Source organism: Schistocerca gregaria, chromosome 5 (genome assembly GCF_023897955.1).
Source record: "Schistocerca gregaria isolate iqSchGreg1 chromosome 5, iqSchGreg1.2, whole genome shotgun sequence".
Lineage (NCBI taxonomy): Eukaryota > Metazoa > Arthropoda > Insecta > Orthoptera > Acrididae > Schistocerca > Schistocerca gregaria.
In genome coordinates, this window is record NC_064924.1 from 568,651,370 (window position 1) to 568,666,135 (window position 14,766).

Here is a 14,766-nt window from a genome sequence, read left to right on the forward strand (position 1 = left end):
AGATATATTACTACTAAGTCATGTTAAATGAATTTTTAAGATATTCAAATGTATTAACAGCCATCAATGTTCTTCTTAATCACACTTTAGCTAAGTAGTTTTGATTTCAAAAATTGTGTACAGTCACAACCCCTGCACTATTGTGCTCCGATTTTCGTGCTATTAATGCTGCTTCCTGTTCTGTAGTGAAAGACGCACATGGAACATGGTTTAAAAAATGCCAAGAAATAGCTTGCTCTTAATGTTTTTCATAAATTTACAGTGAAAATCGGCTTTGAAGTATTCTGATGAAGCGTATTGCATACAGTTGAGACAAAAACACACATTGAATGTTTAGCGGAATCAATAGAGTAATAGATTGATAATTTACTACAGTTCACGGTTCCCTGGTTCAAATCGTTTTTGAGTCGTCTTCTTCTGTTCCCCCCTCTCATTGAATCTGAAATGCCTACATCTCATAATTACAAAATTCATCATCAGCTTTTATGAATAATGCACATCTTATTGTTTCTAATTACATATTGCTTGCAAAATTTCAGTTTTCATTTCAAATATAAATTCTTAATTATCAATATTTTATGAAAGACTGTTAATAAAAGTTACTTAACTTAAGAAAACATAACAATTTAATTTTTAAGGCTAAAATGAAAAACCAAATACTCTTCATTTGGATTCTGTCTAACGGTTTCTATCACAGATGTAGATAAGTGACTTAGAAACAATAAAAACAATCAATTTCACAATGTCAAGCACACCATACGAATGCTGCATTTTTACATTTGCCACTGTGCAATTACAATATGAACCCAACAGAACTGATCTGGAGCCAAGTTACGGGATTTACCCCAAGAAGTAACAAGACTGTTAAGCAGCCAGGCATGCTGGAACTAACGCATGCAGGTTTTTCACCTGTCGCTGCCAAATGCTGGCAGGATATAGAATGGCTCATCATAAAAGAGGAGGAGAAAATGCAGCACCTGGTTGGCTTTGTGGATTCTGTTGTTGATAGGTTCATTATCAACATAGCAGGTGACATTTCCAGAACTGAAATGTATTTCTCGAATTACGGTAAGGAGCGAGCTAAGAGACACTGTAATTAATACCTTCAGTGGCTTCAGTGTTCAACAGTACAGTGAAATCCATGCAGTATGCTTTCATATCACACACAGCTTGCTCAGAAAAATATTCTGTGTAAAGTTAAAAGTTTTCATCACTCTTGCTTTGTAATTAGAATACTATGTCAAGTGAGAATGAGAGCATTTTATGCTTTCCGTCTGGTCACCGAAGAAGTGTGCGGTAGTTCTGGAGTTAAGCTGAATATTATTTCATTCTCTTTAAAAAATTAAATGACACTTGAAGCTGTATTGTCTCTTTTTATGTCTGAACTGCAATTGCTCACATCATTGCAGGTTAGTTGGACTTACGGCTGGCCAGTGCTGTCCAAGTTTAATATGCTAGTAAAGCTGTTTCCCGCATTATTGCTCAGTCTACGTGCATGTAAATCGGCATGAAAAGTATCCTTATGATCGTACTTGACTTCACTGGTCACAGTTTGGCTTCTGCTCCACATGAAACAGAATCCAATGAAATTCAAGCAAACGTGGAAGAATACATGGTGTAATGTTTAAATCAGGTTTATACTTATGATGAATAGAGTAATGAGACAGGAACTGAAACTGACTATAGCAAAACAAAAGCTGAAATGCTAAACTCCATTTTCAAATGTTCCTTTACAAACAAAAACCAAGGAGAATTACCCCCATTTAATCCTTGCACCACTGAAAAGATGAATGAAATAAGTGTTAGTGTCAGTGGTATTGAGAAACAGCTGAAATCATTACGACTGCACAAAGCTCCAGGCCCAATGGAATCCCTGTCAAATTCTATACTGAACTTGCAGCAGAGTTAGCCCCACTCCTAACTATAATCTATCATAGATTCCTTGAACAATATTCTTGACAATGGTTTGTTATAGACTCTTAACACGTATTCAGGGCTCAAACATAATGAGATATCTTGAAGAGAATGACCTCCTCAATGCCAATGAGTATGAATTTCAAAAACACCAATCCTGTGAAATCCAACTCACACCAAATGGAATACCAATTCAGTTTTGCAGAGTACTCTACGGCATTGGCCCCTTACCTAGCTTGCCTTTATTGTGATTCGCTTGCCCAGTGCAAAGCACCAAGCTACTGAAAAAAAGTGCAGGTGACTCCCAGGTATAAGAAGTGTAAAAGAATGTACCTGCAAAATTACAGAACAATATCCTTAGCATCGGTTTACAGCAGAATTCTAGAACATATACCGAGTTTGAATATAATAAATTTCCTCGAGACTGAACAGCTTTCATCCATGAATCAGTGTGGTTTTAGAAAGCATTACTAACACGAATCACAGCTTGCCCTGTTCTCACATGATATATGTACATCTACATGACTACTCTGCAAGTCACACTTAAGTGCCTGGCAGAGAGTTCATAGAACCACCAAACTAGGAATGAAGGGCAACAGGCAGATTCCATAATCCTAGATTTCCAAAAACCATTTGACAGAGCACCCAACTGAGGACTGTTACTGAAGAAACAAGTAATGGAATAAGATCAGATGTGCGAGTGGCTCAAAGACTTCTTAAGTAATAGAAACCATTAGGTTGTCCTCAACAGCGAGTGTTCATCAGAGACAAGGGTATCTTCAGGAGTGCACCAGGGAAGAGCGATAGGACTGCTATTATTTTCTGTATACATAAATGATCTGGCGGACAGGTTGGGCAGCAATCTGCAGTTGTTTGCTAATGATGCTGTGGTATTCTGGAAGGTATTGAAGATAAGTGACTGTACGAGGATACCAGATGACTCAGACAAAATTTCTAGTTGGTGTGATGAATGGCAGCTGGCTACAAATGTAGAAAAATGTAAGTTGGTGCAGCTGAGTAAGAAAAACAAACCCGTAATGTCCAGATACAGCATTAGTAGTACAGCCGTATAAACATCTGGATGTTACATTGCAAAGTAACATGAAATGGAACGAGCATATAAGAACTGTGGTACACAAGGCAAATGGTCAACGTAGGTTTCTTGGAAGAATTTTAGAGAAATGTGGTTCATTTGTAAAGGAGACTGCATATAGAATGCTAGTGTTACATTTTATTGAGGACTGCCTGAGAGTTTGGGATCTGCACCAGGTCGGATTAAAGGAAGACACTGAAGAAATTTAATTTTTTTACCTGCAGGTTTAAACAACATGCAAGTGATACAGAGATGCTTCAGCAACACAATGGAAATCCCTGGAGGGAAACCGACATTCTTTCAGTGGAACCCTATTGAGAAAATTTAGAGAATTGGGATGCAGAACACTTCTACTGCTACAACATGCATTTCACGAAAGGACCAGGGAGATAAGATACAAGAAATTAGGGCTCATATGGAGGCATACAGGAAGGCAGTTTTCCATCACTATCTGCGAGTGGAACAGGAAAGGAAACGACTAATATTGGTACAGGGTATCCTCTGCCGTGGACCATGCAGTGGCTTATGGAGTATGTATGTAGAGGTAGAGGTAGATGTAGATAGTCATACGATACTACGCGTTTTTCATTTTGTGAAGTGCACAGTTTTACATTTCTGATCATTTAAAGCAAGTTTCTGATCACTGCACCATTTTGTAGTATTATCAAGATCTGCTTGAAAATTTGTGTACCTCATTTCAAACAGTGCTTCACTGTATATAACTGCATCAGCAGCAGATTATTATTATTATTATTATTATTATTATTATTACTATAGAGAAAACCTCAGTTCACTTTACATGAGTTCCACAACCATTCAGTAATCAGCAGTGAAGATAGTCCACCTCTGTAGCGCAGCGGTAGCGTAACCGCCTACCACTGAAGGGTGCCTGGGTTCGATTCCCAGCAGGGGATTGGGTGTTGTGTGGTCTTCCTCATAATTTTCATCATCACTGACACACAAGTCGCCAAAGTGGCGCCAACTAAAAAGATTTGCAATACAGCGGCCGAACCCCGAAGGGGATATTCCACCAATAAATGCCATATGATGATTTCATATCAGAGAAGACTTTAATCATCCAACAATTAACTGGGAAAATTAGAGTTTTTTTAGTGGTGCAAGTGATAACACATCTTGTGATACATTACTAAATGCCCCCTCTAGAAACTACCTAGATAAGATAGTTAGGACCTTACTCATGATGGAAATATATATGATCTAATGGCAACCAACAGACCTGACCTCTTTGAGGATGTCCACATCGAAATTGGTATCATCAGGAAAGAAGGAAGGAGAGGGAAAGACGAAAGGATGTGGTTTTTAAGGAAGAGGGTAAGGAGACATTCCAATTCCGGGAGCAGAAAGACTTACCTTAGGGGGAAAAAAGGACAGGTACACACACACACACACACACACACACACACACACACACACACACACACACACACACATATATATATATATCCATTCGCACATACACAGTCACAAGCCGACATTTGTAAACGCAAAGAGTTTGGGCAGAGATGTCAGTCGAGGCGCAAGTACAGAGGCAAAGATGTTGAAAGACAGGTGAGGTATGAGCGGCGGCAACTTGAAATTAGCGGAGGTTGAGGCCTGGCGGATAACGAGAAGAGAGGATATACTGAAGGGCAAATTCCCATCTCCGGAGTTCTGACAGGTTGGTGTTAGTGGGAAGTATCCAGATAACCCGGACAGTGTAACACTGTGCCAAGATGTGCTGGCCGTGCACCAAGGCATGTTTAGCCACAGGGTAATCCTCATTACCAACAAACACTGTCTGCCTGTGTCCAATGCTTTCTATGTGGGAATGACCAGCAACAAACTGTCCATTCGCAGGGGGGAAAAAAGGACACGTATACACGCGAGCGCGCTCGCGCGATCACACACACACGCGCGCCCGCGCGTTCACACACGCGCACACTGCGCACACACACGCGCGCGCACGCACACACACACACACGCACACGCGGGCGCGCGCACACGCGGGCGCGCGCGCACACGCGGGCGCGCGCGCACACGCGGGCGCGCACACACACACACACACACACACACACACACACACACACACACACAGACACACAGACGCGCGCGCGCACACACGCACAGGCTCGCGCGCGCGCGCACGCACACGCACACACACACACACACACACACACACACACACACACACACACACACACACACACGTGTGTGTGTGTGTGTGTGTGTGTGTGTGTGTGTGTGTGTGTCCTTTTTTCCCCCTAAGGTAAGTCTTTCCGTTCCCGGGATTGGAATGACTCCTTACCCTCTCCCTTAAAACCCACATCCTTTCGTCCCTCTCCTTCCCTCTTTCCTGACGAAGTTGGTTGCGAAAGCTTGAAATTATGTGTGTGTGTGTGTGTGTGTGTGTGTGTGTGTGTTTTATTGTGTCTATCTACCAGCGCTTTCTCGTTTGGTAAGTCATATACAATTAAAAAAAAAAAAAAGGAGGACATACATTATGCATAGTAGGTGTAAAACAAAGCTTATAGCTATAGATAAAGAGATGCTAAATAAAACCCGTTTCAGTGTCAAGAGAGCAATTTGTGATGTCTAAGGAGCAATGTATGAGGCCTTCAATCACTACTGTAGTGGAGTACTGTCAAATGATCTTTCATATAACCCAAAGAAATTCTGGTCACATGTAAAGCTGTTAGTGGTGCCAAAGTTTGTGTCCAGTCCCTAGAAATGAGACAGGAACTGAAATTAAGGGTAGCAAAGCAAAAGCTGGAATGCTTAACTCCATTTTAAAATGATCCTTTACAAAGGAAAACATCCGGTGTTCCCCAAGGAAGAGTTATAGGCCCTCTATTGTTCCTGATCTATATTAATGATATAGAAGACAATCTTGGTAGCCATCTTACAATTGTCTGCAGATGATGCAGTCATTTACCATCTTGTAAAGTCATCAGATGACCAAAACAAATTGTAAAATGATGTAGATATCTGTATAATGCAAAAAGTGGCAATTGACCTTGAATAAAGAAAAGGTGAAGTTATTCACATGAGTACTAAAAGAAATCCACTAAATTTTAATTACATGATAATTCACGCAACTCTGAAGGCTGTAAATTCAACTAAATACTTAGAGATTGCAGTTACAAATAAACTAAATTGGAATGATCACATGGATAATGTTGTAGGTAGAGCAAACCAAAGACTGCGATTCATTGGCAGAACACTTAGAAGGTGCAACAGGTCTACTAAAGAGACTGCTTATACCATACTTGTCCGCACTATTCTGGAGTATTGCTGTGCGGTGTGGGATGCGCATCAGGTGGGACTGACAGATGACAACGAAAAAGTGCAAAGAAGGATGCCTCGTTTTGTATTGTGAACTGGAGTGGCAATCATTAAAACAAAGGTAATTTTCGTTGTGATGGGATCTTCTCATGAAATTTCAATCACCTGTTTTCGCCTCCGATTGCGAAAACATTGTGCTGGCACCCACCTACATAGGGAGAAATGGTCATCACGATAAAATAAGAGAAATCAGGGCTTGCACAGAAAAATCTAAGGGCTCGTTTTTCCTGCACGCTGTTTGCGAGTGGAACAGTAGAGAGACAACTTGAAGGTGGTTCATTGAACCATCTGAAAGGCACTTTGTTGTGAATAGCAGAGTAATCATGCAGATGAAGATAGAAAACCCAGGACAATTGCCCCAATTTAATCCTCGTATCACTGAAAAAATTAATGAAATAAGTGGGGTTGAGAAACAGCTGAAATCATTAAAAGTGAACAAAGCTCCAGGCCCTGATGGAATCCCAGTCAGATTCTATACTGCATTTGCGGCTGAATTAGCCCCTCTTCCAACTATAAGCTATCATAGATCCCTGAAACAAAAATTATGCTCAGTTCTTGGAAAAAGGCACATGTCACACCCGTGTACAAGAAGGGCAGTAGAAGCGATCCACAAAATTACTGTCCAGTATGCATGACAGAACATATTCTGAGCTCATACATAATGAGGTATGTTGAACATAATGACCCCCTCAATACCAATCAGCATGGATTTCGAAAACATCCATCATGTCAAACCCAACTTGTACTTTTCTCACAACATGCTGAAAGCTTTGGATTAAGCCAACCAGGTAGATGCAGTATTTCTTGATTTCTGAAAAGCATTTGAGTCAGTACTGCATATATGCTTATTGTCAAAGTATGATCATATGGCATATCAAGTGAAATTTGTGATTGGCTCGAAGAGTTTTTGGTAGGGAGACACAGCATGTTGCCTCAGATGGATAGTGACCGTCAAATGTAGAGGTAACTTCGGGTGTGTCTCAGGGAATTGTGCTGGGACCCCTGCTGTTACTGTTGTACATAATAACCTTACAGGTAATATTAATCACCTTGCAGACAATATTAATAGTAAAATCAGGATTTTTGCAACTATGCAGTAGTTTATAATGAAGTACTACCTGATAAAAGCTGCATAAATATTGAGTCAGATCTTGACAAGATTTCAAAGTGGTACAGAGATTGGCAACTTGCATTAAAAGTTTCCAAATGTAAAATGTTACACTTTACAAAGTGAAAAAACATGGTATGCTATGACTATAATATCAATCAGTCACTGTTGGCATTGGACAACTCATACAAATACCTAGGTGCAACTCTTTGTAGGGAGACAAAATGGAATGACCACATAGGTTCAGGCATGGGTAAAGCAGGTGGCAGACTTCAATTTATTGTTGGAATACTGGGGAAGTGCAATCAATCTACTAAGGAGATTGCTTACAAATCACTCACATGACCAGTTCCAGAATATTGCTCAAGGGTGTCATATCTATACCAGATAGGACTAACAGTGATTATTGAGTGTATACAGCAAAGGGCAGCATGAATGGTCACAAGTTGTTTTAATCTGTAGGAGAGTGTCACAGTGATACTGAATGAGCTGAAGGGGAAGGCTCTTGAAGACAGCTGTAAACTATCCTGAGAAAGTCTATTAACAACGTTTCAAGAAGCGGCTTTAAATGATTACTCTGACAATACACTACAACCACCTACATATCGCTCACATAGGGATCGTGAGGATAAGTTTAGAATAATTACCACACACACACACACACACACACACACACACACACACACACACACACACACGCACAAACAGAGGTTACATATAACTTCAAAATTTATTTTAATAGAAACCCTAATAACTGGTACAATAGGGTGCACCCTCTGCCATTCACTTCACAGTTATTTGCACAGTATAGGTAGAGATGTAGATGGTACGTTTCTTTATATATGAAATATATGGTGTTTTTCTATATTGTATTCCCTTGTTTTCTCTCTTTCTTTTCCTAATATTTGCCTCTGGTTGGATATTTGGTCAATTGTTCATTCACCAGATTCATTGCCTGTCCAACATCTTCCAATTGCTTTTTCAGCAAAAGGTTTTGCATGGGTCAGAGCACAGAGGAGAATATTTTATATGCAGTGTTCAATAATGTAATTTCCCCAACAAGTTTGTGCAATACATTGCTTCATCAAACTGATATGTGTCACTACATGTGGCATTCTCAAAATATGATCAACATATGTGGATGGATAAGGCGGTGTACAAAGATCGTTGAACAACTGCGTTGTTAATCAATTTTTTTAAAAAAATAGTTATATATTTTATCAAGATTCTGGCATCTGCATTTCCTAGAACTACTTTACAAGGTCACTGTAGTGGCAGTTACTCCTAGGTATTTTGTAGTTGTTACTGTTTCCAGTGATACATGGAGACGCACATTAGGATCCTGGAAACTTATTCAGATAATTTTTCTCTCAAACTCAATAGTTGTGTTAAAAATTATGGCACGTAATTTTAATTAAAAATAAGGTAAATACTTGTCCAAGTTTTCCTTTAGTCGTTTGAGATAAGGGTGTAAAGGATGAGCCAGACAGTAGGGGATTTTACTTTATTATATGAGCTTTCAAACGGTAACTTCATTTTTCCATTACGCCAAGCCACAGCCAGCAGTGATAACTGCCTGTAAATTCTTTCGTCCCACAGTTTAGTAACAGAAAGTGCTCACGAGGTAACGCCGGCCCAGGCGTTGCTTAGCAGGTAACGCACTGGTAAGATCCACTGTCGCCCCAGCGGGTATCTCGGTCCCGACCAATCAGGGCAGAGGAAGTTGTGTGGTGCGTCGAATATACCTGGCCGCTCGTCTCCAGGCCTGCTCTCTTGGACACGCGCCGTGTAGCAGTGTAGACGTTCGTGCTTCTCCCGGTGCTGCGACACTGTGGACTTGGTTTTGACTGACACCAACTTTCGTTAGCTTTGCGAACTATGTTTCGCCAAACTCTATGCTCTGCCTCATCCTCACCTCCCTAGGCCTGGCTATGTGATCCATTTTTAACGTGCTTTCGCCAATAAATGGCCTTTATGTAAATATTATCCTAATTATTCCCGACGCCCACCGCCTTCCCATATGCCCATCCTGTACAACTGGTGTCAGAAGTGCGGATCCGTTCCCATAGCGACTTTGTCGCTACACTGAATTCTTTCCGGCAAGACGCCATGAAATTCGCGCACGGAATGCACCAACTGGCCGCCACGTTTGCTATAAGCGGGCTGTGGCTGTGCCAGTAAACATGCACAGGGCGCGCACTGCAGTGAGGCAGTCCACGTGAGCTGGACGCCGCCACACTGCCCGTTGCCTGAGTTCGAGGGGTCTGCACTGTGCGACTGGCTTGGCCGCCGACTTCTGTCGCCGCACCACGGGCCTGCTGCCCTGCGCGGCCCATCACCAGCCAGACGCCATCGCGACAGCCACCGTTGCCCACCGCTGTCGCTGCCACACCAGGGGCCTGCCACCATTGCCATGCGCCGCCAACACATTTGCCGCCGCCTGAGGGTCTGGATGCTGCTGCTGCCTGCCAGCTGCCACTCCATCATGTCCACCAACGTGTTGCGCCAACTCCACTACTATGCAAGTTGCTGTGATGCTTTCAAGATTATCTTCGTCGATCACCCGTCGCTGGATTAGGAAACTTTGTGGCCGTCCCTTTTTGTCACAAATATTTTTTTTGTCACTACTGTTCCTCAAATTTGTAAACATGCCGATGGGAACACGAGTGACAGAACGGAATACTCCCGCAGAGGCACCTGCCTTGGAAGACCCACTCGAGGCCATAAATGCACAAATGCGCCAATTATTCGTGCAAAATCAGGAGCTACTTGAACAAAACCATGTCTTGAAACAGACTCTGGAAGCTCTGTATCTGTGGCTAACTCCACCCCTGTAACAAATGCTCAAACAGTGGCAACTTACATTGGTTCTGTCTCTAATGCAAATGCCACAATTGCTACTAGCATGGCAACTGCATGCAATTTTCCTGTGGCCGATTTCATTCCCACCTTTTCTGGGAAGTCCCACGAAATTGTGGCTATGTTCCTACAAAATATTTGCAATGTGGGTCGCACTTGTGCCTGGCCAGATGATCTATTGGCCAATGTAGGCAGACTGCAGGCCATACTAACAATGTTTGCCCCCACAAAGTCACTATTTTCTCACCAAATGTGAGGCCACCGCCGCTAGATCCAACTTGATACGTAATCAGCTGGAAAAGTCCTGAGTGAGGTAAGGGAATTAATTGACGGAAAACACTGTTGTTACTATAAATTTATTTAAGTTTTATATGTCGGTTATAAGCAGACATAAGAATTGGCAACCACTGGTAATTGATAATTAATGACGTCACATGTTAATGGAAGTGACTGAAGTTTTGTAATCATTTTGTCTTGTGTCATTTAACATCTCTAGTAAAGTTATCATAGAGGACAAGTATTAAAAACACAAAAGTTCTTCAACCATGGAATTAAGGGGAAAGTTGTCCTTGCCAATAGAGCACACTGAACTAAGGTTCAGTTAATCTTGTATAAATTGCAGTATATATGTATATGTCAAAGCGATTCACATTTCAACTGAATTGACACAGCTGATGAAACATTACCATAAAAACATAATAGGAACACACCTTTGTAACTGCCAGTAAAACCCTGACAACATGCTGTCATGTACCTGCCATTTGAAATACACCCAATTATGTGTATGTTTTGGTAAATGCTCACACAACGATAATAACAAGAATATGTATGTCCAAGTTAAACGACAAATATGTTACTCTAAAGTAAAAGGTGTCTTCCTCAAGTGCTATTTTACTGTTTTCATAATGCAATGTTGAACAGACAACAAGGTAAGTTTTTTTGATACCACGTATTTCTGCATATTAAATGCCACGGAAGCAGTCATGTAAATACCGCTGCTGTTGTCTACAGGTGTTCACATGCGACAAGTCCAGCAGAGTACAAATATGAACATGGAAACAAGGAGCAAACAAGGCAGTATGTTGGAGTGGCCACAAATGTTAGTGCTACAGGAGTAAGTGTGAAATACATGCGCCCACATGAGAACAGTAAGAACCTATTTGTGTTTCCTAATGTCCCCAATGACGAGAGCATACAAAAATTGGAAATTTCGAGAATACCTCCCACACCAGTTGAGAAGAGAGAAATGTTCATTTTTCGAGAAGATGTGATTTATACTCGAAGACAATCATTATTTAAAGTGTTTGCAACTTAATTTAGAATATTGAATGAGAAAAAATATTTTGACCTTTTAGTTAAATTGCTTTGTTTGTTTTATGTGTTTCCAATATTTCAGTTAAGAACTGTAAAAAAACTTATTTCAATTCTTGCAATATATAAAATTCATTATATCATTCCATATCACTTATTCGTAACAAAGGGGTACCTTAAAATGTGTAAAATGTCATCAGAATCAAATAAAAAGCATGTAGAATTAAAAAAAAGGCAGTAACTGTCTGAATTCACCCTCTATATACTGTAACTTCGGACAGAGATTTAAAAAACGCATGTGACCGAAATCACCCCGATCCATGGAGTGAATTCTGACACTTTATTTAACTGCCTCAGATAAATATACCTAGACACACACTTTCTGGTTCTGTGATATTTTAATTGTTACACATATACCCTACCACTTCCATAACAATCAATTTAATCTAACAATATATATGAAAGTTGCAACCAAAATAATGACAAAACCATCCGAAATCACCCCATTTGACGGTACCCAGGAAAAGGGAAAGACACACTTTGAGAAGAGTACTGATAAATGCCAGTATATACTATCATTTAAATTTGCATGGTCACCCTGTCTCATTGTTTTAATTGTTTTCATCTGAGAAATTCAGTTGTTAAATAACACTATCAAGCAATATACAATTCAAACTTCTCACACGTTACGTATATGTGTTATACACTATCAAAAATCTTGTCCCTTCTTTATAATCAGCAGATGAATGAAACTTGATTAGTGGTTGTGGTTGCCACAATGCAAATTCAGTTGTTAAATAACACTACCATGCAAAATATAATTCAAACTTCCCACACATTACGTACATGTGTTATATACGATCAAAAATCCTCTCCCTTCTTTATGAACAGCAGATGAATGAAACTTGATTACTGCTTGTGGTTGCCGCAATGTAACCATCACGGAATGTGTCAGTTTGCCGCACAATTTTTGTTTTGCTCCTCCTCCTGCTCTTGGAATAGATAACCAATTGCTCACACAACATGGAGGATGTTTACAGTTAGCATCATCTTCGATGTCAAGATCTGTTACCCTGAGGAAAATAAGCAAATGCATAAATGAATGTTCAACAGTGATTTATTTTTCAGCTGTGTTATATTTAAAACATTCAGATATGTGAGAGTGGGTGAAAATAAATTTTACTTTTTTAAATTAACTAAGTTTAATAAAGAAACAAAAAATATACACAAGGCTGTTCTACAGACATCTTTCAACCAGCAAACATTCTTATACTAATAATGAAGAATGCTCTGTTGAAAACCAGACCTTTTTACCAATGCTTTGTTACTGACTCTCTACATTCCATATTAATCTTAAAATAAAACCACAACCACATGGCAATAGCTCTGGAGTTATTGGAACAGTATTCATGGGCTTTCCCAGGAATTTCTATATGTTGATGCAGCAGAGTATATATATATATATATATATATATATATATATATAGAGAGAGAGAGAGAGAGAGAGAGAGAGAGAGAGAGAGAGAGAGAGAAAGAGAGAAAGAGAGAGAGAGAGAGAGAGAGAGAGAGAAAGAAACTTCCACATGGGAAAAATATATTAAAAACAAAGATTCCAAGACTTACCAAGCGGGAAAGTGCCGGTAGATAGACACAATAAAACACAAACACACACACAGAATTTCTAGCTTTCGCAACCGATGGTTGCTTCTTCAGGAAAGAGGGAAGGAGAGGGAAAGACGAAAGGATGTGGGGTTTAAGGGAGAGGGTAAGGAGTCATTCTAATCCCGGGAGCGGAAAGACTTCCCTTAGGGGGGAAAAAGGACAGGTGTACACTCGCACACACACACATATCCATCCGCACATACACAGACACAAGCAGACATCCTGACCCACAACTTCTTCACTTTTGAATGCCAGACATACCAACAATTAAAGGGAACAGCCATGGGTACTAGAATGGCCCCCTTGAACGACAACCTATTCATGGGTAGCTTAGAGGAAGCCTTCTTGGTTACCCAGGCCTGCCAATCCAAAGTTTGGTACAGATTTATTGATGATATCTTCATGATCTGGACTCACAGTGAAGAAGAACTCCAGAATTTCCTCTCCAACCTCAACTCCTTTGGTTCCATCAGATTCACCTGGTCCTACTCCAAAACCCATGCCACTTTCCTTGACGCTGACCTCCATTTGTCCAATGGCCAATTTCACATGTCCGTCCACATCAAACCCACCAACAAGCAACAGTACCTCCATTATGACAGCTGCCTGACAAATGTCTGTTTGTGTCTGTGTATGTGCGGATGGATATGTGTGTGTGTGTGTGTGTGTGTGTGTGTGTGTGTGTGTGTGTGTGTGTGTGTGTGTGTGTGGACGCGGCGCACGCGAGTGTACACCTGTCCTATATGTGTGTGTGTGTGTGTGTGTGTGTGTGTGTGTGTGTGTGGACGCGGCGCACGCGAGTGTACACCTGTCCTTTTTTCCCCCCTAAGGTAAGTCTTTCCGCTCCCGGGATTGGAATGACTCCTTACCCTCTCCCTTAAAACTCACATCCTTTTGTCTTTCCCTATCCTTCCCTCTTTCCTGAAGAAGGAACCGTTGGTTGCGAAAGCTAGAATTTTGTGTGTCTACCAACCTGCCAGCGCTTTTGTTTGGTAAGTCCCATCATCTTTGTTTTTAGATATATTTTTCCCAAGTGGAATGTTTCCCTCTAATATATATACTGTCTTTCATTAATATAGGAAGTTATGAACAAACAAAAAATCAGTGGAGGCTTCTTTCAGCAAATTTTGGTATCACCTTACCATTTGGCAGTTCTGAGTGCATTAAGGAACAAAATTTCTACATTTAATAGCTGGACTAAGTTCCTGTCAACTACTGTTCCAAGTGTACTTCCACATTATGTCCCCAGTGTCTCATACATGAGAAAACAGAGAATATAAATGGCATTACATATTCATATCTACCTGTCTTGAGATTTTTGGAGGACAAATGACAATCACTTGACACATTTTCTCGACAAGAAGAAAACATTCAACACTGACCGCTGCAGATTTGGCTTGGAAAAATCCCTAGAGAGGTTTTAGAAAGGGGCAAAACGGGATTTTACCTGTAACTATTGTTGAATTGAATTTTTTGG

General features: G+C 40.6%; 1 protein-coding gene across 6 annotated transcripts in view; it reads right to left on the reverse strand.

Moving 5' to 3' along the window:
* Nucleotides 1-14,766, reverse strand: part of LOC126272649 (low-density lipoprotein receptor-related protein 3-like) — an 82,114-nt gene that overhangs the window by 18,642 nt on the left and 48,706 nt on the right. For all 6 annotated transcript variants that reach the window (XM_049975648.1, XM_049975651.1, XM_049975650.1 and 3 more), the window contains exon 5: nt 12,474-12,700. In XM_049975648.1, coding sequence (XP_049831605.1) covers nt 12,474-12,700 — 227 coding nt within the window. The remainder of the gene's footprint in view (nt 1-12,473; nt 12,701-14,766) is intronic.